At 40.4% G+C, this 24,001-nt stretch overlaps 1 protein-coding gene across 3 annotated transcripts in view; it reads right to left on the reverse strand.

The window, feature by feature from the left end:
* UNC80 (unc-80 homolog, NALCN channel complex subunit) overlaps nt 1–24,001 on the reverse strand; it is a 121,045-nt gene that overhangs the window by 63,119 nt on the left and 33,925 nt on the right. For 2 of the 3 annotated variants that reach the window (XM_056495900.1, XM_056495899.1), the window contains exons 17-26: nt 23,177–23,343; nt 22,379–22,480; nt 19,579–19,793; nt 18,936–19,042; nt 18,401–18,500; nt 14,199–14,371; nt 8,259–8,471; nt 5,313–5,448; nt 2,539–2,672; nt 366–531 (exon numbers count right to left, since the gene is read on the reverse strand). In XM_056495900.1, coding sequence (XP_056351875.1) covers nt 366–531; nt 2,539–2,672; nt 5,313–5,448; nt 8,259–8,471; nt 14,199–14,371; nt 18,401–18,500; nt 18,936–19,042; nt 19,579–19,793; nt 22,379–22,480; nt 23,177–23,343 — 1,513 coding nt within the window. The remainder of the gene's footprint in view (nt 1–365; nt 532–2,538; nt 2,673–5,312; nt 5,449–8,258; nt 8,472–14,198; nt 14,372–18,400; nt 18,501–18,935; nt 19,043–19,578; nt 19,794–22,378; nt 22,481–23,176; nt 23,344–24,001) is intronic. The other variant, XM_056495898.1, reaches the window with a different exon arrangement.

The following is a 24,001-nucleotide window of genomic DNA, read 5'->3' on the forward strand; positions in this document are numbered from 1 at the left end:
AAACTGTGATCAGAAAAAAAAAAAAACAATCACAACTTTTGATCTTTATTTTTACATTGAATCAAATAGTGATGCTTGTCTCAGCATCCCACTAAGAGACAGTTTCAAACAGGGCTTACTCCTTTTTAGCAATTGTGCAAAGCTTTTGATCGATTTCAGTCATAGCACTTTTATAAAATTTAACATCTTTGCTTCTCACATTCATTAGATTGAACCCTGAAGGCCAAAAGCGTCTCAGAAATGATTTAAAGCCACGTGACTTCATGGCTGCCTGCTTTTAAACACAGTCTATGCAAATGAAAACACAAAACCAAGCGCCACTTCACAAGCCCTGAGAACACAAAAGCCTCATTGCTCTGACAAACCTTTTTTCTCCTCGAAGCCAGCCTCAGATTTGAGGGTGTGGCTGCTGCTGTGTAAGGAATCCTTTGAATCTTCATTTTCATCCAGCACCCCGGCAAAGCTGATCTTTCTCTCATACCTGTGTCGGTCCATCTCGGGGTCCAGGCGCATCCTGTAGCTCTCCAGATCCTGCAGCAGAATGCAGAGCACACAGATGTGCCAGCAGCACCAGAAGCTTCAGGGAGAGCTGCTCCAGATGGGGTTCATTTTAGTCACACATAAGTGCTCTTTGTCCTTGCAGCAGGCTGAGCCACCTGCCAGGGTGGGATATCACCAGGAGCTAACACACGTTGCAGGTTAACATTCCCCACTGTGTTAACACTGCAGGCTCAGGAGGGGAAACACAAATCACACAATTATTAGGGTTGGAAGGGACTTCTGCAGATCATCTAGTCCAGCTCCCTGCCAAGTCAGGGTCACTCAGAGGGTGGGTTTGGAATGTCCCCAGCTGTGAGCAAATCGAGCTTGTTTCTGCTCCATGATCAGTGAAAGGCTTTGGGTGAAACCTCAGTCAAGACCCCAGTCTACCTGCTCTGTTGGTAGTCAAACTAATTCACCAAAACTGTTTCAGTTGCAAATGTTTCAGTTCTTCAAGGCTCCCAAGGCTGTGCTCCTACCTATGGAACAGGTATGCCTACAAACACCAGTGGAAGTCAGATTTGCTCCACTGAAATTCCAGCTTTATGGATCATAATGTTATGTACCTAAGCATCACTCCAAAAATACAGATTAATATTTTAATCTGGATTATTGTTGCCTCTTTTTTCTCCTCTCTGTACAAAATTAGAAGCAGAACTCTGTGGCCATTTTATCTTACAGACTCTTGCATAATGTGCCCTTAAGGTTTCTTTCACCTATAGCTCACAGAATAATTCCTCCTCCTTGTCTCCCATATACAAGTCTAGAAAGTGATTAACCAGTTGCACTTCTAGCTCACATAAAAGCACTAATTTCTGTTGACCTTCATTATCCAACATACACTTAGTTCCAAGCCTAACTACTTAAATACATGAATTCTAAACCATGGTATTATCCTGCTTGTGGATGCAGTCATTTATTATGTTGTAATATCATCAATGTGTTTAAGGAGAATTTTGCTGAATTTATTATTTTTAAAATTGCCCTTCTTGCATACCTTGGGGATGAGCCACTTCATCAGAGGTCATCTACAGCCTTTGGAATAATTTTCAGAACCTAATTACAGTGCTATCCAGATAAATCAGCCTGCCAAGCATAATTGCCATGACTAAAATTTGATCTGTCATTAACAAAAGCCAGGATAAGTAAGGCTAAATCCTTCATGTAAATTTAACTTCTGATTTTTTCTTTTTAACTTTTATCCTGACTTCTTAAAGAAATTTGGCTGAAAACTGAAAGCCTGTCAGCCATTTAATTCTCATCTCATTTCATGCTACCCACTTCTGAAGGTGAGGGTCACTGTCAACTCAACTCACCAACAGATGACTGTGTGCATGTGTATTTTTTGAAACAACAGGCTAAAGGAAATGTTAAATCACAGTATTAGACATAAGAAAATCCACGCAAGAATGAATCACTGAAAATAATTTTTCATATATTCTGCTATTCACAGTGGTCACCTAACCACTTGTTTAGCTTAGTGTTTATGCCAGCATTTGCCTGTGCCTCTCTGAATCTCGTGGAGTTTTTTTTCTTTCTTTGCTTCTTTGTCACCATCTCTTTCCTTTCTTCCCATTCTCCCTGCAATTCTCTGGGTCTAACCCAAACCAATCTGCAGCTTTGAAGGTCTGGGAATATCTCTGCAAGCCATTCAGTTCCCTTCCCCTAAGTGACCACTGGCCCTACTAATCAGCTAATGAGCATTTGATCTGGTCACTTCCCATATTCTACCTCCCACACTTCCCAGGTCCCTCACCCTCAGTTTCTCAATCCCTCTTCTCTCTTTGGAAACTTTAATTCCCAGTAGCGCCTTCCATTCTCTTACCTTCCTAATAAACCCATTTCATGTACCCTGACCATCTTCTGTTCACCACACAAAATTACTCCCTTCTCCCTGCAGAGATCCACTGGAGATTTTACCCCACTCTACTTCTGATCAGAGCCTGGAATCTGTGATTCTGCAGGCAAAGCCCTCTCCCACGAGTGTGCTCCACTTACCACAAGAGGCTCAGTCCGTGGTCTGGGCATGTAGGGGAAGGTCTCCCGAAGGAATGTGGTTATCTCCAAGAGAAGCTGACAGGCTGCCATTTTTAGTGCAAAAGGACAACAACATTTGGTAGGATTCACAGTGCCTAGGAAAGAACATTTCTGTCATGAACAAGGAGTTGATACAAGATCTGGAGCCAAGAGGTGATGGACATTGTCACATATGGTGCACGATGCAAGCTGCACTGAAAAACAGCAAAACCCCACACTTCTGTGCTACACTAAAAAACAGAATCAATCAAATAACAGACCATGTATTTACCAGCACATGAAATAATATCGACATTTATTATATCATATATAATCATATATAATATATTTATTATATATTGATTATATCATATTGCATTCTATTTTATATGCTATTAATTATAGATTATATTAGATTAATTATCTATTCTATTCTATTCTATTCTATTCTATTCTATTCTATTCTATTACTTTATATTACTTTATATTATATTTATTCTATTCTATTACTTTATATTACTTTATATTAAATTTTTTATTATATTAGGCTGCATTACATTGAAGTAACATGATAGCAGACTATAGTATATATTATAGTATTTTATGTTGAAGTACCTACTAAACTAACCACAAGTTTATGGCATTTTGCATACACGTCATTTAAGGCTATTACAGGTTAAGAAATAGATACCATTCTCTTCATTTTCAATTTTTAATTCGAGTCATTTGTGGAAAAGAACCACTTTCAAATATAGAAAATGATCTCAAAATAATGGAGTTATGACTAGCTGTTAAAGAGATACTTTTCCTTTTATTATTAATTACTACCCTGATAACTGGAAAAGATAGTCTCCTTTGAAGTCAGCTTCTATAATTGTGCAAGCAATCCATGTGCTATATAGAGATGATCAAAGGAAAAAAAATCAAACTACTTAATCAAATTTTTCATTCAAATTCTTAACCTAAAACTAAGAGGGAAAGGGAAGAGAGATTATAAAAATACTTCAAGTTTTGTATCAGTTGGTACTTCAAGTTTTGTATTGAAACAATCAGATTTAAAACCATGTAAAACCCATCTGATATAATTCAAGGCTTAAAAGTATGAAGGATTCTTCAGTGCTTGATCAATTTGAAAAGTACTTTTTTAGGATAAAATACAGTAAAAACAGTAAATTAAATAGTTAATTGTGACAGCAACTAACCACACCCATTTTTAAAGTTATTCCTGATATTACCATTTACATACACTTCAGAGAGATTAATGTTTTTACTTGCTTTTCTCATGTGTGATCTAACTGCTTTTGCAAAGAAAAAGGCTGAACCAAACAAGTGAGAAAACACTGCAGGTATCAGATGCTTGTCAGATCCCCTGTACACACCAGTAATGAATTGTGGACTTGGTGAAGATTAAAATAATCTGAACTATCAAAAGCAAATGAGACATACAGTGTAATGGAATGTCCAACTGCATATGTAATGCTCTTCACTCTACTTCCTACAGCACAGAAAGCAGCTTTTGAGAACTCCCTGCCTACAGCAGGACTACTGACCAGCCATTTTCAGACACTGAGAGCACTTGAGTTTTCAAATGGCTTTCTGGACTAGAAACTGATCTTTGTTTGCTTGTCTCAGGGTAATCTTTTAAAGCAGCTCCTTATCCCTTTGAGTGCCTGGTATGAGTGGCTGAAAAAAGAAAGTGGCTGGGAAAAGGAAGCCTGTCCTGCCAGCCCATCACTGGAATGGAGCTGTTCATTTTGTGGTGCAGGAGAAAGAATCCTTGGTGTGCAGCCTCCTCCTGCTTTGGCTATATCCCCTAAAGGGATAGCTTAGGGCCAAGACCTTTTCTGGAGCTCATTTCTTATAAGTGCCATGTCACTCTTCCTGCCAGCTTCTCTCTACTCCAAGGGGGGCCCTTCTGCAGTGATAAGAACAAATCCAGAGCTACAGAAGAGAAAACAGAAAATAAACATTGCCAGCAGACCACATGCAATGGGGAACAACAGCACACACAGACAAGCACCAGTGAACAGCAGCACACATGTATACATAAATGGTGTCTAAACAGCACAAAATGTTTGCTACCACCTTCACCTACAGCAACTACAGGATGTGTTTTGACAATTTTTTTCGTTCACAGGGTTTGCTATAACTTGCAAGCTTATACAGACTTTCAGAATCAGTGATCTGTCACAGCTCTTCCACCCTTATGGCACAAATGTAGATGGTTACATCATCTTGTTGACATACCGATTTTTAATTATGCTTTTTTTTTTTTTTTTCTGCCTGAAAATCTTGACTTCTATACTGAAATCGAGATTTAAAAGCCTTTAGCAGAGCTGTGCCAATTCACATCAAGTGAGTTGACCCTTCAGTGCTCAGAAAGGGAAAAGTGGCACAAATATTTTGGCAGAAATAAGTGTGAGGATTGGAGCCTGAACCACTTTTGACACTCAGGTGACAGCAAGGCTCAAGAAATAAATTATGACCCTGCTTACAACTGCAGTTTCTGTGTACAGAAATTGCAGCTCACTGCCTGGTTTCCCCTTCCCTTTTCCATCCAAGTCTTTCAGTACTGCTACACATCTTCATGTTTTACATCCAGGCACAAAAAGAACAGGGGAGGAAGCTGGGGTGAAAGTGAGGGACTGGGAAATACAGCTGGGTGGCAAGAAAATGAAAAGAGAAAAAATATTAAGTGCTCCTAAAGCAGAGGTTCTTACAAGCGGGGGTTCTTGTAGTAAAGGGAGTCTCCTTACTGTCATCTAAAAAGTCTTCTTCCTCATCCTCCTTTCTCAGGCGCCTCTTGGTCTCCTCATCATAAATGAGGCCAAGCAGGTTGGCAGGACTCTCACTCTCAGCGTGGCACAGCTCATTGAGGCGGACACCAATTGCCTGCAGATGGAGAAAGAGGAGCACGGCAGGTGAGAATTTCAGCCCAACCAGAATGCCCTGACTTTATTTTTATTGTTTTAAGAGGAGAAAGGCATGACAGAAGACTAATTGCTATCAAAACTATAATTTATTTCCCCTTTTTTTTAAGAAAAATTTGCAAAATGTCAAATTTTAGGATGAAAATTGTAGTAAATTTAGTTAAACAATAAACGTCTCCAATTGGCACATAACAGACAGAAGATTAGGTCATTATGAAATATTAATTTCTTCCACTTTTCTTTGTTCCTTTGATATATTTATTGCAGATTTTTGTTAAGTCTTTCTACTGAGAATGTAGGTCTTCTGCTTAAGAAACTATACTGTGAATTAGGAACCCAGAAACAGTCCTTTTTTCCTCCACAAGACAGTTGAATGCCCATGGGAAAGCCTGCTTCCACCTTTATAGGAGAAACTCCCTGATGCAATTTCCAAAAATGAGCTGAGATCATGCTTGTAAGAACTGGGAAGGTGCAAGAGTAATAATGCACAGAGGATCTGTGGGAAGAGCAGAGGCAGTCAGATTTCCATCTCCTATTTTTCAGAAGGGCATTGATTGTTTACTGTGGCTGTTTGCCAGCATCACTGCCTGCATGTCCACAGCCCTCATGGTGCTGTCAGCAAACTACAGGAAAGGGTGTGTTAGCAAGGAGATTGCTTTCCTGCTGAGACACTTGGAGCTCTTTGTCTTGGTTGCAATGCAGGATGTGACCAAGAGCATGTATTTTATCACCATCTGTTAAAAACCAGGCTGGGCAGTGTTCTTTATCTTCTCCACAACCCATCCTTCCTCCAGGAGATATCTCCTGTTAATGGGCCATTCAGTCCCACTGTGTGACTGATAAAATTCCATCATCCCACTGGGAGATGCTCCAGCCAGGGGGAGGAGCCAAACATTGAATCCACATGCAAGAATCCAAAATTAGCACAAAATTTATTTACTACAAGAAAAAAACAGAAAAAAGCCTCAGTGCATTGAGAGTCTTTCCTGAATATTCTTTTCCCTTTGTTCAAGAGATTCTTTCCTTATTGCTAAGATTTAGCAGATAAACAGCAGTGCCTTCAGTCACTGCCTTCAGTGAGGAGAATCAGAAATGTGAATGAACAGCAAGCCACCTTGCAGGAAAAGGAAAAAATTCACACTCTACTCTCTAAATGTTATCCTGCCTTACCCTTCTGAAATGTTCCTAAGCAGCAGAAAACACATGCTAGTCTTAGAATGGAGAATGCATCCAAATAAGTCTTATGACACCATTAAATTTAAGGGGAAGACAATTACAAGTTGCCTGTGATCAAATTTCCCTGGATCCTTTCTTATGACCTTGAATCACATTACAGTACTTTTGACATTATGTAAAGAAAACCTTCCTGGACTTTTTCCAGGTCAGTTACTAAGAATGATAGCTGAGGGGGAATCTAACTGGCTTCTTTCTTGTTTTAATTTTTTTTAGAATCTGAGAAAAGAGAATGCCTAGAAGCATTACATCTACAAACAGAGATGGATAGCTCTGGCTGCCTGAAAACATGCAAAACTTCAATGACTATGTAATCCTATGCTCTCCACATAAAAGGAATTCTCAAATGAGTCAGGCTAAAGCAGTGACTTCATGGAATACAGAAGCAAATATTTACTTTTACAAGGAACTTTGGTCTTTGTGCTGTTATTAATGTAATCTCCTGTGTTTGAGACTTTACCAGAGAGTAGGATGACCAGGTAGAAATTTCTGAGTCAGCTTTAGGAATGGAAGGAGGAGATCTGTGAAGATACTAAGCTCAGGTTCTAAGACCCAAGCTGAATTCTCCCCTTGGGCTGTTCTGTAGAATGTATTTATGTGGTCAGTTTTATTTTGAGGTTCCCTACAACATGCTCCACTGAGAAGCATGTGTTGGTTTAACCTATCAGAATTCAGGTCAGCAAGGCAGAACATGATTTCTTAATTCCCATAAGCATTGGATTTTATGTCTTCTGTTTTTCTCTGGGGGTGGGGGGGAGAGGGGGGAGGGTGGGAAGGACAGGAATCATGATGCTCACTGTCAAAATCACTGGTTTTTAGAAGAGGTGAGAAGCACAGAGCTCACTTCCAGAAAGACATCTGTAAACATTTAAAGGAACTTCTCCCACTATTTTGAGTTGTGAGAAATGACCTGTACACATGTCAGATGTTCAGCAATTATATCTTGGGGGCTTTACAAGGAAATTGCAAGTGGCATTCACAGGGCCAGATAAGGAAATTGCCTCTATCCTATATGGTAAGAGATCACAATCAAATAAAACTTGAAGGATTCAAGTGCCAAACAAGAAGAGACAATTCTTTGCATGACTCATAGTAGCTCTGTAGAATTCCTTGCCAAATAATTATAAGCGCTAACAGTCTGTATGGGTGCAAAGAGAAACTGAATTAAGTACAGCAAAAATAAACCCATTACTAAGTATACAGCACCACATCTAGCTCAAGGAGCCCTAGGCTAAATATATTTGGAAGCAAGAAAAATAGAAAGTAGTATCACATCTCACATTTTCCCTCTTCCTTAGCCATCCATATATGACAAGTGCTGGAAAAGGGGAATGGGCCAAACAGATCCTTGGAGAGAACAAGTCCTGGCAAAGTCACTTCCCTGAGGAGAAGGGGTGATCCTGGCAGGCTGTGAAGTGCAATTTGGAAGGAAGGCTGCTGAGCCCCCACCTTACAAGGATGAAATTCCGTACAGGATCCAATCACCTTTACATTTTGCCGCATTTTTGAACGCAGCTTAGAAGAGAAATGAGCACTCACATCTCCCCACTGGTAGAAGAGCTTGGCTGCATTCCACTGCAGCTTCTGGTTCCTCTTGTTGCCCACGATGGGGGAGCGGCCCCGGGAGAGCCCTTTCTTGGTGATGTTGACGTGGTGGCCCTTCATCCACTCGGGCCAGTTGCCGCGGTTGCAGCGGTGCACGAAGCGAGCGCACTCCAGGAACAGCGCTGCCCGCGCCACCACGGGAGCCTCCTGAAAGGGTTGCAAAAAAAATAAAATAAAAAAAATAAAATCACCTTAAAGGCAAAAATGCATTAAAAACTCCCCCAACATTAGAGTGCTCTGTGCTTTAAAACTTGCTTTGCCAAGGAGTCACATCTCGCCATGAAAATCTAACACCAGAGTCTCTCTGCATAAATGTCACCTCTTGAGCTACTAACACTTACTACTTAACACTGCTCAATCCAAACACTAGAGGAGCAGAAAGAAACAAATTATAAACTTAATAAGAACATTATCCCCCTCTGTAATGTTCTTCAGAAACCATCTGATTTCAGAAGTGTGCATCTGGCACTGATACTGCACAAACAAGTTTTAGTTGCACCTCTGCTACTGAGGTTGCTGTAAATATAAACTAAATATTGCAGGAGCAAATGACACCCATGGCCACACAAATCCTAGAATGTGTCACTTATGGTTCTGCTGTTGAATCTTGGGGATGAAAGCATGAGTGGAGACTTCCTAAAAACTAGGAAAAGCACTATTTTGTGGTTATAAATAATATCTGTGGAGACAGAAATATGCTATTCTGGTGTAAGTCAACATAATTTCACTGGCCAAATTTCAATAGCTTTATTAAGTGTCAGGCAAATCAGTACTAAAATAACAACAGGCAGCTGAGCTTGGAAAGGACTGACTAGCTTTCAGAGGAAAATGCTCCTGTCCCTGGCTTGGAAGAATCACTGTAATAGGAGAAATTATATTGAGTGCATCTTGTATTAAATGACCCAGCCTGCTGTTAAACCCATACAGAATGCTTCTGAAACTTTCTGAAATGTTAAAAAAATGGACATGGTAATTTTGTTTCCTAAAGGTTAGCTTAGACCCAGGAGTTGCTTTTTTCCCCAGCATTCTGAACAGTCAAAATAACATCCTTACAGACATGGAAACTGACTAAAAGCAAATTGTTCTCCTAATTTCCATTTAATTTCCCCCTTTCTTCCTGTAATTTTCATAACCAATACTCCTGTGATCAGCAGTTTGTAGAACTAATAATACAGCAATGCCCACAGTTAGCAGTGGCTTTAAAAGGTTCACTCACAGGATTTCACAGAGATGAACGTGTGCCACACTTTTAGATACTGATAGTTTTGATGAAATAATTTAGACAGATCAGCATCTATTTATAAATCAAATAAATCAAATTGTCAAAAGTGGTCTATAAATACTAGAAAGGCCCTGAGACCCTATAAGATGGTCTGTTGAACATTATTAAATAGAGCTTCCAAGAGTGCTTTAATCAAAAACTGAAAACAAGAAATTTTGGAGCAATGCTCCTTAAGTTTGATTTAAGAAATTATTGACACAACTTGCAGCTTTTGCTCACATTTTTATAAATGTTGGGGGAAAAAACCCAATTGTCTTGAATAGGAAGATTTAAGCTGCCATGATGTTCTGATGAAGAAGACAGAAATCTGAATGCAGACCCTCACTAACCAGAAAAAAAACAAATATCCAGCACCTGGAAAAACATAACAATCTACTGGTTGATCACATGCAGTATGGGACACTGAATAGTTGAGGATCTTATTCTTTTATTCTCACAAAGTAAAACCTTAACCATGGAGACATGTGAAGAGATAAAGCCCTAGTCTTGGTCTACTATTGGTTTAGTTCACTAGCAATAAAGTCAAAATGTCTTAGTATTCTGGAATCCTGTAAAGAAATGTGTTGCAAACATTATGAAAGCACAAAGCTACCACAATTAAATGAGGATATGTAGGATGGGGAGCAAAGGGGAGAAGCAGGACTAGTTAAAAATCACTGTATTATTTAAAAATCAGTGAAAAGACCTCCTGCACGAAGGACTTTCTGAACATTATAGGGCACAAGCTCCTGTGATTGCTTACCTGAGGCTCTGAGAAACCTGAAGCAGCAGCAGCAAGAGAAAGATGAAGATGTGACAGAATGAACAGAGATGGATTCACACAACAGAGAAACACATCACAAATGGAGAGAAATTAATCAGGCAGGTGATGTGCAGCTGAAAAGAACACAAGTTACCGTGGTCACTGTCAAAACCTGACACAGCAGCAATACTCTCACAATTCTGCCCTTGTCTATGCAACTGTTCACAAGTCCAGTTTTATCAGACCTACTGTATTGTTGTGCACCTTGAAAATTGCTCTTGTACTGTATAAATTTGCATGAATTCACCAGTTTGCTAACAATTCAAGTCATCCCATTGATTTTTTTTTTTAACAGATAACCTGATTTGTTCTAAAGAGGAAATTACCTGGATGGAAGGAACCAAATACAGAATGGATTTGGAATTTCACAGCATCACATTACTGCTCATGTAAACCTGATTTTGCAGTTTTATGACTACAGAGTACTTACATCCACTTTTGTTTTCAAGAACAATTACTTTTACAACACTAATCAATCATTGGTTGTTCTCCTCAAGCCCCTTCTTAAAGTTCACATGGCACTTTGGGCAAAAATTAATTTTTGGCTCTGTTTTCTTCAAGACAGAAAAGAGAGGCACTTAATAACAACAATATACTTTTAACAGATGCCAAAGTAAATTTGAGTACTCACAAAAGGTAGCTCTGCTACTGGGCAGCTCTGCTTTGTCTGAGCAAATGTAAGTCTGACAGGAAAGTTGTCTTAGCAGGTATAAGAAGACAGGTTGCAAGTAAATTATTAACTAGTGTCTTGGAGAATTGCCTGTTTCAATTAGTTCAGACCTCTCTGATTATAGCTACAAAATGGTCAAGTACAGTCCATGACACAGTTCTTTGGTTTTGTTCCCAGTCTTTTACTCTGGGGCCTGTTTGTAGCAGTCTCTGACTTCCTTCCCAATCATAAGCACTTCTATATTTCTGCCATGGAAATGGGGACATGGGAACAGCAGAGTCTGCCCAAGACACAGGGTAACATGGAGTCAGCATATTGACAAATATTCTTGCAATTTAGCCTTTTTTTCTACTGTCCCAGTACCTAGTAGGTCATCTCAAACACAACCCTACCAGAAAACAATGCAACTATTGCATTTCAACAGGGATAAAAATTGTACATGTTACAACAAATGAGCTCACACATCTTATTGGAGAAGTGTAATGTTGACAGGTGTCACAGACTCTGTGTTGGTCAGAGGAAAGCTGGTCATTTACAGCAGTTTAATTAGGATACTTTAGTAATATACTAACACAATACCAGACAGCAGTTTATTGGAACCCTCAACATGAACTTAAGCATAGACTGAAATATCCCTAAGTAAATCAATTTTACTATTGCAAAGTCTGGATTTAAGCTGAGGACATAAAGATGAAGCTGTCTGCAACACGTCAATTATCACTGAATGTTTGCACATCCATATGTTGATTGTAGCTTTAAAAATTTAGTCAAGTATGAATTCTGCTTCTAGGAAAATAGGTTAACTGCTAAACCTAAGGCAACGCTCATTTTAATACACAAAAAATTATTAGCTCCATAAGGATGCATCATTTGTTTCACTGCTCTAATTTCTTTAGATCAGTGTGGCAAAGTGATACAAACAGCCAGGCTGATCAAAGATTTCAAAGTTGTTGTAAGAACAGAATTTTGCAAACCTGCATGAAAAAACCATACTTAGAAAAATTACAGAAGAAGTGAAACTGGAACTGTTTGCCTTTCATTTTTTTTAAATGTTGCCTTAGCAACTAGGCTGGATAAAAGGATTTAAGAAGCTTTTCATTTGCATCAGACCTGATTCAAACTATTACTTCAAAAGCCTGAAAACAGAAGTTAAAACACCCAGAATTCTTTCTTTTGGGTGTACTCTACTGACATATACTGTGGGAATTTTCCATTGCCAGTAACCAATACAGTGAGGTGACAGGCTGTCATCTTTTGAAATACACACTGCATGTGACTGCCTAATATCTATATATCTCCAATACTTTGTAGACAAAATGCCAACAGGTACTCGGAGACTTCCAAGGCTATAATTAGAGCAATGCTTCTTTCTCTAGCTGAAGACCTTTTAGAAATTCTAATACCAAGATTGTCTGCATCATTCAGTGAAATAGAGAGATGGTTACATTTTAGTTTGTACAAGTCAGCTCTGGAAGTCAGACATCTTCAAACAGCTCACTCTAGCTGGAAGTTTTCAGCTGACTTCATGCATGGGCAGAGTAAGCTGGTCTGTACTTCTGCTTTTGGGAACATTAAAATTTAATTAAGATGTTTACAGGCATTTAGGACATAATTGCCAAACCCCATTTTATCACCTGGTTTATTAGAATACAGAGTAGTGCATTTTCAGGAGGTGACAAACTTGCTAGGATTGAGCTCTTTCCTGCCCATGCACCTTACACCTTACTAACTCTGTTAGCTTAGAATTGGCTGTGGAGTGGCATCCTGGAAGCTGCATCTTACACCTTACTAACTCTGTTAGCTTAGAATTTGTAGTGGGGTGGCAGCCTGCAAGCCTTGAGGACTGAAGTTGGGGCTCACAGGCTGCAAGCCACCTTCTGAGCTCACTGCAACCCTGGCTGGTGAGAGCTGTTCTATCAGCCCCTGCACCCACTGCTCCACAGAGGAACAACAATCACTGTCAGGAAGTGTGGGCACCAGTGAATGAAACCTGGATGAAGACCACTCCAAACAGCAGAGCTGGATGGGAACTGACAGCAACAACAGCAGCAACTCCAGACCAACACTAATGCAGCCGTGCTTGGATCTGCAGACCGAGTGGGCAAGGATCAGATGAAGATGCAAAGGAGGGGGTGCACAGAGCAGAACATCCCTACAGCCATGGTGCAGGCAATGCAGCAAAGGTCAGGGCACAGCACTAGCAGGAAGGCAGAGTCTGTGAGCCTGACACCTCCAGCAGTGAGCAAAAAAAAAAAAAAAGGATTTGAGCACAAATGGCACAGCAGTAACACAGGTGAGAGGTGGGGTGTGGGAAGAAAAGGGATAGAGCATGTGGATGCTCTGAGAGCAGTGGCTTTTAATCTTTTTCTCAGCTTGCACACAGCCAAACACTTAGGGAAGGAAGTAGAAAAGCAGCATGCAGAGAAATTGCTAATATTTGGCTGGTTTTCATTGTTGTATTTGTCACACTCCTTGCTTGTCACATAAACACCTCACAGAGCCCCACTGGCTCATGAATCACAGGCTAAGGGCCACAGCTTTAGAGGTGGGAGGGAATGTTAAAAAAACACAACTGCAAGGATAAGAAGGAAGGAGACACAGAATATCAGGAAGAAGGGAATGAATTGTGTCACTTCCTTGATTTGCATTGGCAAATCAGCAATATCCAGATTTAAAGGCACACACAATCTGATATATTTTTTTTCCACTGGCTGGCTCTGGTGACTCATAGCTCAGTGCTGTCTAATGTGCTTATAACTCTGTCAGAATTTGAGAGTGGAACTCCTGCACCTCTCCAAGCAGTTATCCAATCTTCAATCCTTATTCTGCAGGTTGACACTAGGAGCAGAAACAGAGCGAAGTATGAAGACAACAGTACAAGTTTTGCACTGGCAATAATGTAGTTATGGGGGCATGTAATATAATAAAAATTATCCATTTTGTCTGCAAACTTGTCCACTCAGAGATGCTAAAGCTCCAGCTAATGCCACCAGCAGCAGCTGGCATTGCTGTGAGGCTTTGCATTCTCTCTGTGGGGCACGAGGAGCATCAGTGAATGACAGTGGACCACCACATATGCACATGCTCTCAGCAGCTAACAAGAGACCAAAAATGACTTACAAGATCCAGAGCTGCTGCCAGGATGGAGGCATCAGGGATGGTGCCTGGCTCACAGCAGTTCAGCAGAAACTGAAAGCGCTTCATGCCTTGGCGGATCGCTCCCAGGTTCACAACGTTCTTGGATTTCCCTCCTTCTTGTTTGGAGGCCAAGTGATCATCAAAGCTATGGCAACCTAAAGAGGTAGAGAGTACAGAGGGGATGCAGGGAGGGGTAGAGAGAAGGGAACAGTCTCTCACCAGTAAAAAACGGGGAACAAAAATCTTGATGAGTACAGTCTTAGCGGAAATCCCTTTCTCTCCTTGCGTTATCTTGAAGGTAACAGGTTCATTTTTACAATGTTCATTACTTCCATGAAACAGATACACAGCTAGTCAGGCTCTGGTATTGGTCATACTGATATCTGCCCAGAACCATACTCAGAGTGGAAGCCCAACACAGGTGAGCTAGGATGCTGTCTTTCCTCCCCACCTCTTTAACACAGATTATCTTGCTTATAGTCTTTTTTTTCCTCAATAATCACCTACCTTACTTCTCTATTGCCTTTAAGTTTACTTTAAAGTACAGCATGCATAACCCTAATTCCTCATGGATCAATTTAGTAATATATCATCTACTAGGACAGAAAAATGAGTAGTGGATGTGTAATATATGTGGAAATCAAGCACTGTCCTTTCTTCAGGCATACATCTGCAATTACCACAAAAGTAAAAAGGAAAGTGAGACTGGCCTCATCTCCTATATATCATCATTCCAGCCTCTCTTGTACACTTTGGGATGGAAAAGAGTTCTGCTCAAAAATGAAGGTGGCATCCCACTCTGGGGACAATTTTAAATTCTATGTATAGAGCTCACATCATAAATCAACCAATCCAAATTTGCACTTCTAGTGCAGAAGATCATTATGGTACCCACGGTTGAGAGAATGGTAGAAAGACAGAGATTAGAAATAAGGAAAGCTGTTTCAAGGCCAAAGTGTTTGGTCAAAAAAAGGATAGTCAGTTTCTGGGCTTTTTGTCTTTGCCCATAATACTCTCCCTGTTTACATCTGTAAGCACAAAAGTTTACAGAACACTGAAGGATAAAGCACCGAAGAAGAGAGAATTCAAATCTGGTTTTAAACATAGATTATTTGAAAGACAAGAGTAAAAATATCAGCTCTACAGGACTTTTGAACTATTTCAGGAAAGAGGAATAGCTGACACTCAAAGTTCTTTTGGGCTTGCACTCCCTAGAATTACTTGGAAAGCATTTATGTGCTTCACAACAGAAAATTACAATGTAGATGATCACTTTTCCCTTGAAGACAGAGGTATATGAAATTTCAAGAGATTTATTTACAAATTCCTTGTCTTTTTCTCTCCCCAGTGAAGCTGTACCCAGTGACCAGCAATCAAAATGTTCCTATGCTGGGAAAATATTCCATTGAAATGGATCAAACAAAGTAGAAAGAAAAAGTAGAACACTTACAGATGTGAGCAGTCACTAATATTCTTCCAAGTCGTTCTGCTTCCTTATAGCTTTTTATATCTTTTATATATGCTATAGCTGTCATAACACTAAACTCATTCAAGGTACAAACCTCGAATTCAATTCAGGGCCCTGTTAAGAGCAGAAACTTGCCCAAGGCATGTCCCTAACCCACACCACAAAGAGCTAGCAGAGCTTTTGTTCACCTGAGCTCAGTGGCATGCCTTGCATTTTGCTGAAGCTTTATAAGACAATTCTTCAGAGGCAGCTGGTGACTGCCCCTTGTTGTGCTCATCCTGGAGCAGCCTTGCTGTGATCAGGGCAGCCCTCACTGACCCAACTCATGCTGCTCAGGCCTATTTCCTAATGCAGGAGGACACACAAGCTCCTGTGACCATCAGCTCATCCTTCAGAGCAAACTTGAGCTGCTGTGTCAAACACCCTGACAGCTTCTGTGGTCACTCACAGTAAGTGCCCAAAGGAACATTATGGGTCTCATGTAAATGCACTCTAACTGTATACATGTGCTTTGCTCTTAGTATAGGTAAAAAGATCATTAAAATAAATATTTTCAGTCATGAATGTGTAAATATGTATGTGTAGATATATGTATACATATGCACACATACACACACATATGTATGCTTACATACATATATAACACAGGATTTCCAGTGGTCTACATGATAAATCACAATGATGACTACAGTTCATAAATGATGTCACAAATTATTCTACATTTTATAATTTTTAATGTAATTTATTTCTCCTTTATCCATTACCTCTTAAATTTGGTCTACTGTTAAAAAAACCCAAAAACACAAGAGGAAACACCACATGGAAAAAACATGAGCAAAGTAATAGCATAACACCATGAATGACAAAAATGAGAAGGCAGAGAGAGGTTCCAATATAATGCTTTAGGATCAGATCTTGAGGGATTTAACAGTACACCCATCTACCATTAAAAGGCTTTTATTGTCTCCTCGTTAAGCAAAATTGATCATCTCTATGGAAGACAGAGGAGCACTGGAAATTGGAAGGCTCAGTGTACTGTTGCTGTCCTGCTGGGTTATAAACTGTCCCACCATGAATGGCTCAAGGAAAAATTTCAGAAAACCTTTACAAACCACCACATCCTCCCATTGATATCACTGTGCACATGCAAGCACAGACACACACAGGGCAGACACAACTATTTTTGTTAAAGCTACATGGCTTTCATTGCATATCAGAGATCCTTCTAGATACAGTGATACAACTTCCCTAAGTGTCACATGTTGCCTTATGAACTTCTATTACTCTTGCATTAGCAAGATAAAAGAAATAATTTTCTAGAACAAAATATGAAGGTCATCTCACAGGAGCACTGCAGAAACAGCTGTGGCAGCCTGTAAAGTTCTCACTGCCCTTTGGCCATTTTTAACCAGTGAGGGCTGGTAGGAAATGTGGTGGAAGCATTTTATACCTACTTCAGCACAAAGCAGTAGATGAAGAAACTAATTCCTTCCATGGCTGAGGAATGCTACCAGACTACAACAAGGTGCTGAACTGATGTATTCTCACAAAAGAACAATACTTTCCACCTGGAGCTGACTGAAAAGAACCACATTCACCAGAGGCAGATAATGACCAGTTTAAAGTGACAAAATATGTTTATATATTTTGCAAGTATCACTTGCCTAAAAAAATGCCTTATGGGCATTACACTGCAGGCCTGGGACAGGTGATGGCAAAATGCACACAATGCAATGTCAAAGTGTAATGTCAGAAGAAAACCAAACACAATGCCAGAAAATGTAGCATGTTGTAAAACTACAGAAATCATGCTACAAAATAAAATTGACTCCTTTTTGTGTGTTTTTGGGAATCTGGTTGTGCTGTCTCAAAAAAAAAAGCAACAGAACAAGGTTGGCCCCTGACAAGAAGGATGTGATTTGAGCTGATGACATGAGCATGTCAATGACTGCATGATATTTAAAACAGATTATACCATGACCTTGTATTATTCATAAAGGCACTTTTCAGACATTGCTGACTTTGAAAATACATAACAATTAAATACACTTCTGTGGAAAGGGAGTGTTTTTATTATTATGTTGTGTGCTAAGAGAAAGGCATCCCTAACGAATGGTATGCAGAGACTAGACATGCAAACACAGAAGAAAAGAGATAATTACAACAAGGTTTGTGTAGGGTTTTCCATTTCTGTGCTGATATTTGCTAGAACTGTCAAATAGTTACAAATTGAAAAAACAAAACTAAACAAAAAAACTGATGGAATTGTTGTATTGGACAACAGAAGATTTACACACCTAATTTTGAACTGAATAAGTGCTTTGAAGCAAGCATTAATTTTTCAAGTGTATTGACCAAATTTGATTTGATTTTAAAAGCCCAAATGCTGCATTGTATAATTTATTTGGACAGCCTGATTTTTTTTAGGAAAAGAAAATTTACCAGAGCTTTTTTTCTAAATCAAAATAAAAGAAAGAAGGAAGGGAAAGAAAACAGTTGCAAAGACTAAAAAATCGGAGAAGGCTACAATGGAGACAAAAACCATGGAGAAAGCAGGAAAAAAAGGGAAAGGGGTAAAATACAGAAAAGAAATATATTTTAAAAATGATAAAAAGAAAGAAAAAAAATAAAGGAGACGAGAACCCTGATTTCTAACCATCTTTTTCTTCTGTGTGATGAAGCTTGGATGGGTGTCTTCGGCAGGTGCGCCATTTACCAAGACGCTTGAAGAAATTCTCCTCTTCATCCCGCCCGTTGTCCAGGCCTCCTCCTGGCCCCCCTCCTTCAGACAGCTTCACTGCGCTGGTGAACTTCACCTGTGCAGGGACAGAGGGGCTGGTCACACACAAACATCTACAGAGGGTCACCAGAGGAACACAACGCTGTCGACACGCGCTGAAGAACTTCATCTTTTAAGCTTTCTGCTTAAAGGATCGATCTTTCTTGAGAGGCTGTGGAAGCACAAAGAAGGAAGATGTGACCAAAAATTAAAGCTTAAGTGTGTTGGCACAGCCTGCACTTCCCTCTCAGTGCACCAGACCAGTACAGTGTAAGTTGAACCAAGTCTTCACCATGAGGTACTTTTATACTTTTGTCCAGCATCAAATTCCCATGGCTCAACTCTGGAGATTTCTGTGACAGCATATCGCTAGCTGCAAAGTCCATAGGGAATAAAAACGTTTCTATGTGCAGCTAAAAGCAGCCAGATCCTGCCTTTTTAAGCTCTGTGTAACCCAGCCTGACACATTTACCTTGGAGCTCTGCCTGATGAAGGAGAGACGGTCGACAGAGCTGATATCCAGGAGATCTTCCACTCCATCAGCCAGCCCAGAGAGGGAGGAGCGCTTCAGCCAATTCCCTGTTGCAGAATAAGCCACTCAGAACAAATCTAAACATTCTTTCCAGAATGCTGGAATTCTTTTCTAGAATTCTACTGCTATTTCTTAGCAATTGCAGCGTATTTCTCCACAGTGGCCACACTAAAGCATGGGGAAAATGGGAGAAAAGTGTAAGGTAACATTTTCATATAACACATATTAACTACCATGGAAGACCAGGTCCTGGGAATTGTAACGGATATATTCTCTGTCTAACAAATGTTAATTTGGAATATTTCTCATCTACAGACAGGAACAGCACCTCTGAGATTACAGTGCTAGCCTACTACTTTGGGGGAAAAGTTTCAATAATCTATTTTGACAGAAATATCCCCTGATATCTTTGGCAAATTGTTTACATTTCCCTTTGCCTCAGTTCCACATCCATAACACCACAGCTTCTTTTGGGAGAATATACAGACAACAAGGAACAGTGTTGCAGTATTTCCCAAGACAGCTACATCCAGCTGCATTTCCGTGCACATGCAGTATGTATATAGAATAGGAGGAGACATACATTTACCTATGGGCAGTTTGAGTTTCTTCCGAAGGGAGATTCTCCGGGAGCGCGAGCGGGAGCGCCTGTCCGTGGTGGTTCCGGAATGGGCAGTGGTGCACTCGGATGTGTCCTGCTCAGACTGACTGCTGGTGTCACTCGCTGCACTTTGGGACTTGAACATCTTTCTCCAGAAGTCCTTGCGTCCCAGGTTGCCCCCTTGGATTTGCTCATCGCTGGAAGGGAAGGTGTGCAAAGCGTGAACTGCATTTCAGTGAAGTTTGAATGCTCAGGGCAAAGAAACCTCCTTTCTGCAGCCCCCTCCTAACCTCTCTATTCCTTGAGGTTGTTTCATCCTGAATTCCAAATACATTGTTCTTAGTGGGACATAAGCTCGACAACACACTCAATATTGTTCAAGAAACAAAATAAATATTTTTCTACCCTTTGGCACTCCTCCACTGTGGCAGAATGTCATTACCCCCTCTAGCACAGAAAGCTTATCTGCTCTGCTGGTGCACATGGGTGAGATAACCCAGGCAGACAGATCCCAAAAGGGGACATGGTGCCAAAGAGGTGAGACCCACAGCTGACAATGAACATCCCTCGCCTTGAGAGACAGATGTAAAGAGATAAGCGAGGAATCATTAACTGAGAGACACAACTATAAAAGTTGCACCAATTTTCATGGAGGCAGAAGTCTCATACACACTCCCTGGAAACCTGTAGGGCTCCTTCTCCAAGCTTGGATGCATCTTCGTGGTTACTTTTTCAGAAATTGGGAGCAAAAGATTTTTTCAGAAACTGGATGGTAAGACACACTGAATCCTAATCTATACTATTTCTTCTCTAGTTGTAATATAAGTACCTCATTTTTATAGTGTACCGAATAGTTCATCTGCTAGTAGTGTTTCATTTGTTTATCTTGTGTACTAAGTAATCTGTGGAAGTCTTATGACAGTTAAATTTGTATCTATTAAATATTTAATTCTGTAATAGATCTAACTGGCTGTTATTAAGAACTTGAGAAGTGAGAGTGATCTGGGATGCAGGTCACCCCTAAAAAGAGTTGCTGCCAGAAATCTGAGTCAAAGGCATGGCTTGTTTAAGCTCTCCTCTCAATTTATAACATCCATTGAACAGATCATTCCAATTTTTAGTTTCTGCTCATGAAAGTAAACCACATTTTTTACGTCAAAATGAACTACATTTATAAAACCACATTAGTAATTTCTACAAGTATTTGTACCAGAAAGCTTAAGGACATCACGACAGCCATTTGTGAACCTGCTCATTAAGTACAGGAATCGGGACAGCATTTTTTATTGGGACATTATTTATTTTTAATTTTTATATTCTTGAGATGTTCCACGGCTAGGGCAAGGCTCAGAGAGGAACAACTGCAGTCCTGCAGAGCAGTAAAAGGCTTTGTGTTATCCTTGCTGTCTCAACAACAGTGAGACTTTTTGTGCAGAAGGCAGGAGAGTATGCGATGTAGAGCTCTGGGCCCTTGTGCAAGCAATGTCTGCACCTCAAAGCTCTTTAACAAGACAGATGTGTTCAGAGTAGTACTTGCCCTAAATTACTTAGGAACTGGTGGCCATTTGCAGAATTTTTTAAAATTCTTAACAGTATTGTTTGAGTTTAATTCCATAGCAAATGACAGAATTCAGAATTCAAAATTCAGAATTGGACATAGATTTCAGTTGTACAATGCCAACAGCAGGTTGAGTTCCTGTGCTGAAAAGGGAGCTACAGCAATGGGCTGTCTCTCAGTGGAGCATTAATGACCCTTAGCAACAACTTGGAAGTCAAAAATTAATAAAATCATCATCCAGGAATACAAACAAAGCTTGGAGAACAGTTGTGGTTAAATCTGTGAGGAATTCACATGCTATTCACAGCTATGGTAGAATGGTACACAATACTGACAAATCTACTGCACTGTCATTCGAAAATCTGCTGTTTTCCTACCCAAACCGGGATGGGTCCATGTCTTGGCTTCCAATGCAGGATGTGACCAAAAGAATGTAGTTTATCACCATCTCTTAAAACCAGGTGGGGCAATCATCTTTATCTTTTCCACAACTCATCCTTCCTCCAGGGAGATATCTCCTGTTAATGGGCCATACAGTCTGACTGATAAAATTACATCATCAACTGGGAGATGCTCCAGCCAGGGGGAGCAGCCAAGCCTTTCCTACCCAGATAAAAACTGAGATTTGGAACATCAGAACAGCCTTTTTCCACTGGATTCCAGGGGAAAAACAGGCCCTTCTACACCATCCCTGGACCTTCAGAGGAAAACTGCACCTTCTCCAGGAGCACTGCTCCAGCTGAACCACATCTGCCACTGCAGGAGGATGCAGCCACCATTGAATGGGACTGCTGCCAACACCCTGACAGACTGACAGGGTATCAGGTTGTGTTCTGACTCTGTCAGTGCTTTGTTGTTTTGTATTATTGTTTTTTTTTTTTATTTTAATTTTCCTAGTAAAGAACCGTTATTCCTATTTCCATATCTTTGCCTGAGAGCTCCTTAATTTCAAAATTATAATAATTTAGAGGGAAGAGGTTTACATTCCTCCATTTCAAAAGAGGTTCTTGCCTTCCTCAGCAAACCTCTGTCTTTCAAACCAAGACAGTCCAGCTGGCAGCACTGAAAACAGGCATTACCTGGCTGTTTGCAGTAGCTCCTGTATAGACACTCAACAGTCTGTTGTACCATCCAAACAGGTAAGTCTGCTATCCTGTCCATTTGTACTAACCCCAGGAGGAAGCTGCTGGCACTGACACATTGAACAATTCAGTATTTACTTACTGCTCTGGAGTTTGCATTGGGCGGCTCGAGACGTAACTGCGGCACTCATCGGGGGCAGCTGAGGCCTGGCCTTTGTCAATGATGACACTTCCTGCTTCAGATCTATACAGACAACACAGAACATCAGCCAAAAGAGATGGATGGCCCATCTCATGGTCATCACATAGATCTGGATACGAAAACCTGCAAAGTAGCTCTATTGACATACCCTCTCCTTAGCAACTTACTGTCTCTATATACATATTACTGCCAAAAAAAGCAACAACTACCAGCAAAGCCAAGGTTTTCAGGACTTTTTCAACTTTCTCAGTCCTTCTTCCCAATATTTTAATAAGACAAATTCCTCAAAGGACCAGAGGAAATTTATTTTTGATAAAGAAGCATGTCAGTATGAGATTTCTTCTAGGGCTTGTTTTGCATTCCAGGGTTTACCTATCAGAACAACAGGTACACAGCCCAAAGGATGTGATGCATATTAAAAAGTACATCCACAGAATGTTTTGGGAGTGACACTATGCTTCTCAGTTCTCTTAATGTTTCCTTTTCCCAGTGTTTCCATGGCACTGTTCTCTTATGCCTCTCATAGGAGACTGCCAATGCTTTTCTCTGCAAATTCGTTGCAATCTCAGATCATTAAATTTTAAAAGAGGCTGCTGCCACAGCACAAGTCTGCCCATCAAGAACTGACATGCCATAAAGAGAAAACAATCCCTTGGGCTTCCAATATTTGTGTTTGGCACGGATAGTCATAAAATCATATGCAAGTCAGTAATTTACCTCCTCCCTCCTGACACTCACCTTTTGCTCACAGAAGGTTTTGGCTCTTGCTCTGTTTCCTCTGTCTTTTTGCCTGGAATTAGCTTTTCAGCACTGTCCAAGAGGGCACTGAGGGCCACTCTCCGGAACACATTCCCGTGAGCCTCCTTGATGAACTGCACCAGCTGTCGGATATCGCAGTACAAGCCCTGAGCAGCAAGACACCATGAGAAAGAACAAATTCAGTCTGCAGTTTCTAAAGAAGCAGTGAGAGCCAATACTTCCTGAGGTACTTCACCAGGCCACTACTTCTCCTCAGGCTGTTGTGTGATGTGCTCTTCAGGTATATGGTTTCTGTTTTTTGCCTGGAAACTCATAGTGCACCCAGAAGAAGCAGACAAGGAGGAGAATTATTATGGAACATGATCTCAGTGGGATATAGCAGATGGAGAGGTATCAGAGGCTAAAATGAAGGAGCTACAAAGATGACTTAAAGTTTGTTTTATACCATTCAGCTAGACCACAAACTTCAAAGCCACAAAACATCTCAGATGCATGTGAGAGGATGCAGAGTGCAAACAATTGCATGCATTTTTCAGAACCAGTGGGTGTCTTTGGATTTTTTTCCCATTATTTTAGAGCTTCACATCATATAAAGAGAGAGGAATGACAGTCATCCCCCAACCTACCTCCTATAGTCAAGGCCTTTTTTAATTCTGAACATTCATGCACATCAGTGATGTGCAAATCACCTCTGTATCTGAGGTCAAGGGATGGAACAAGGAGGGAACAGTTTTACAGTGAGCTTTCCTGAGAGACCTTGGACTATTCTGAAAATTCCCAGCAAGGAGCAAAGGAAAACAAACA

Source organism: Oenanthe melanoleuca, chromosome 7 (assembly GCF_029582105.1).
Source record: "Oenanthe melanoleuca isolate GR-GAL-2019-014 chromosome 7, OMel1.0, whole genome shotgun sequence".
Lineage (NCBI taxonomy): Eukaryota > Metazoa > Chordata > Aves > Passeriformes > Muscicapidae > Oenanthe > Oenanthe melanoleuca.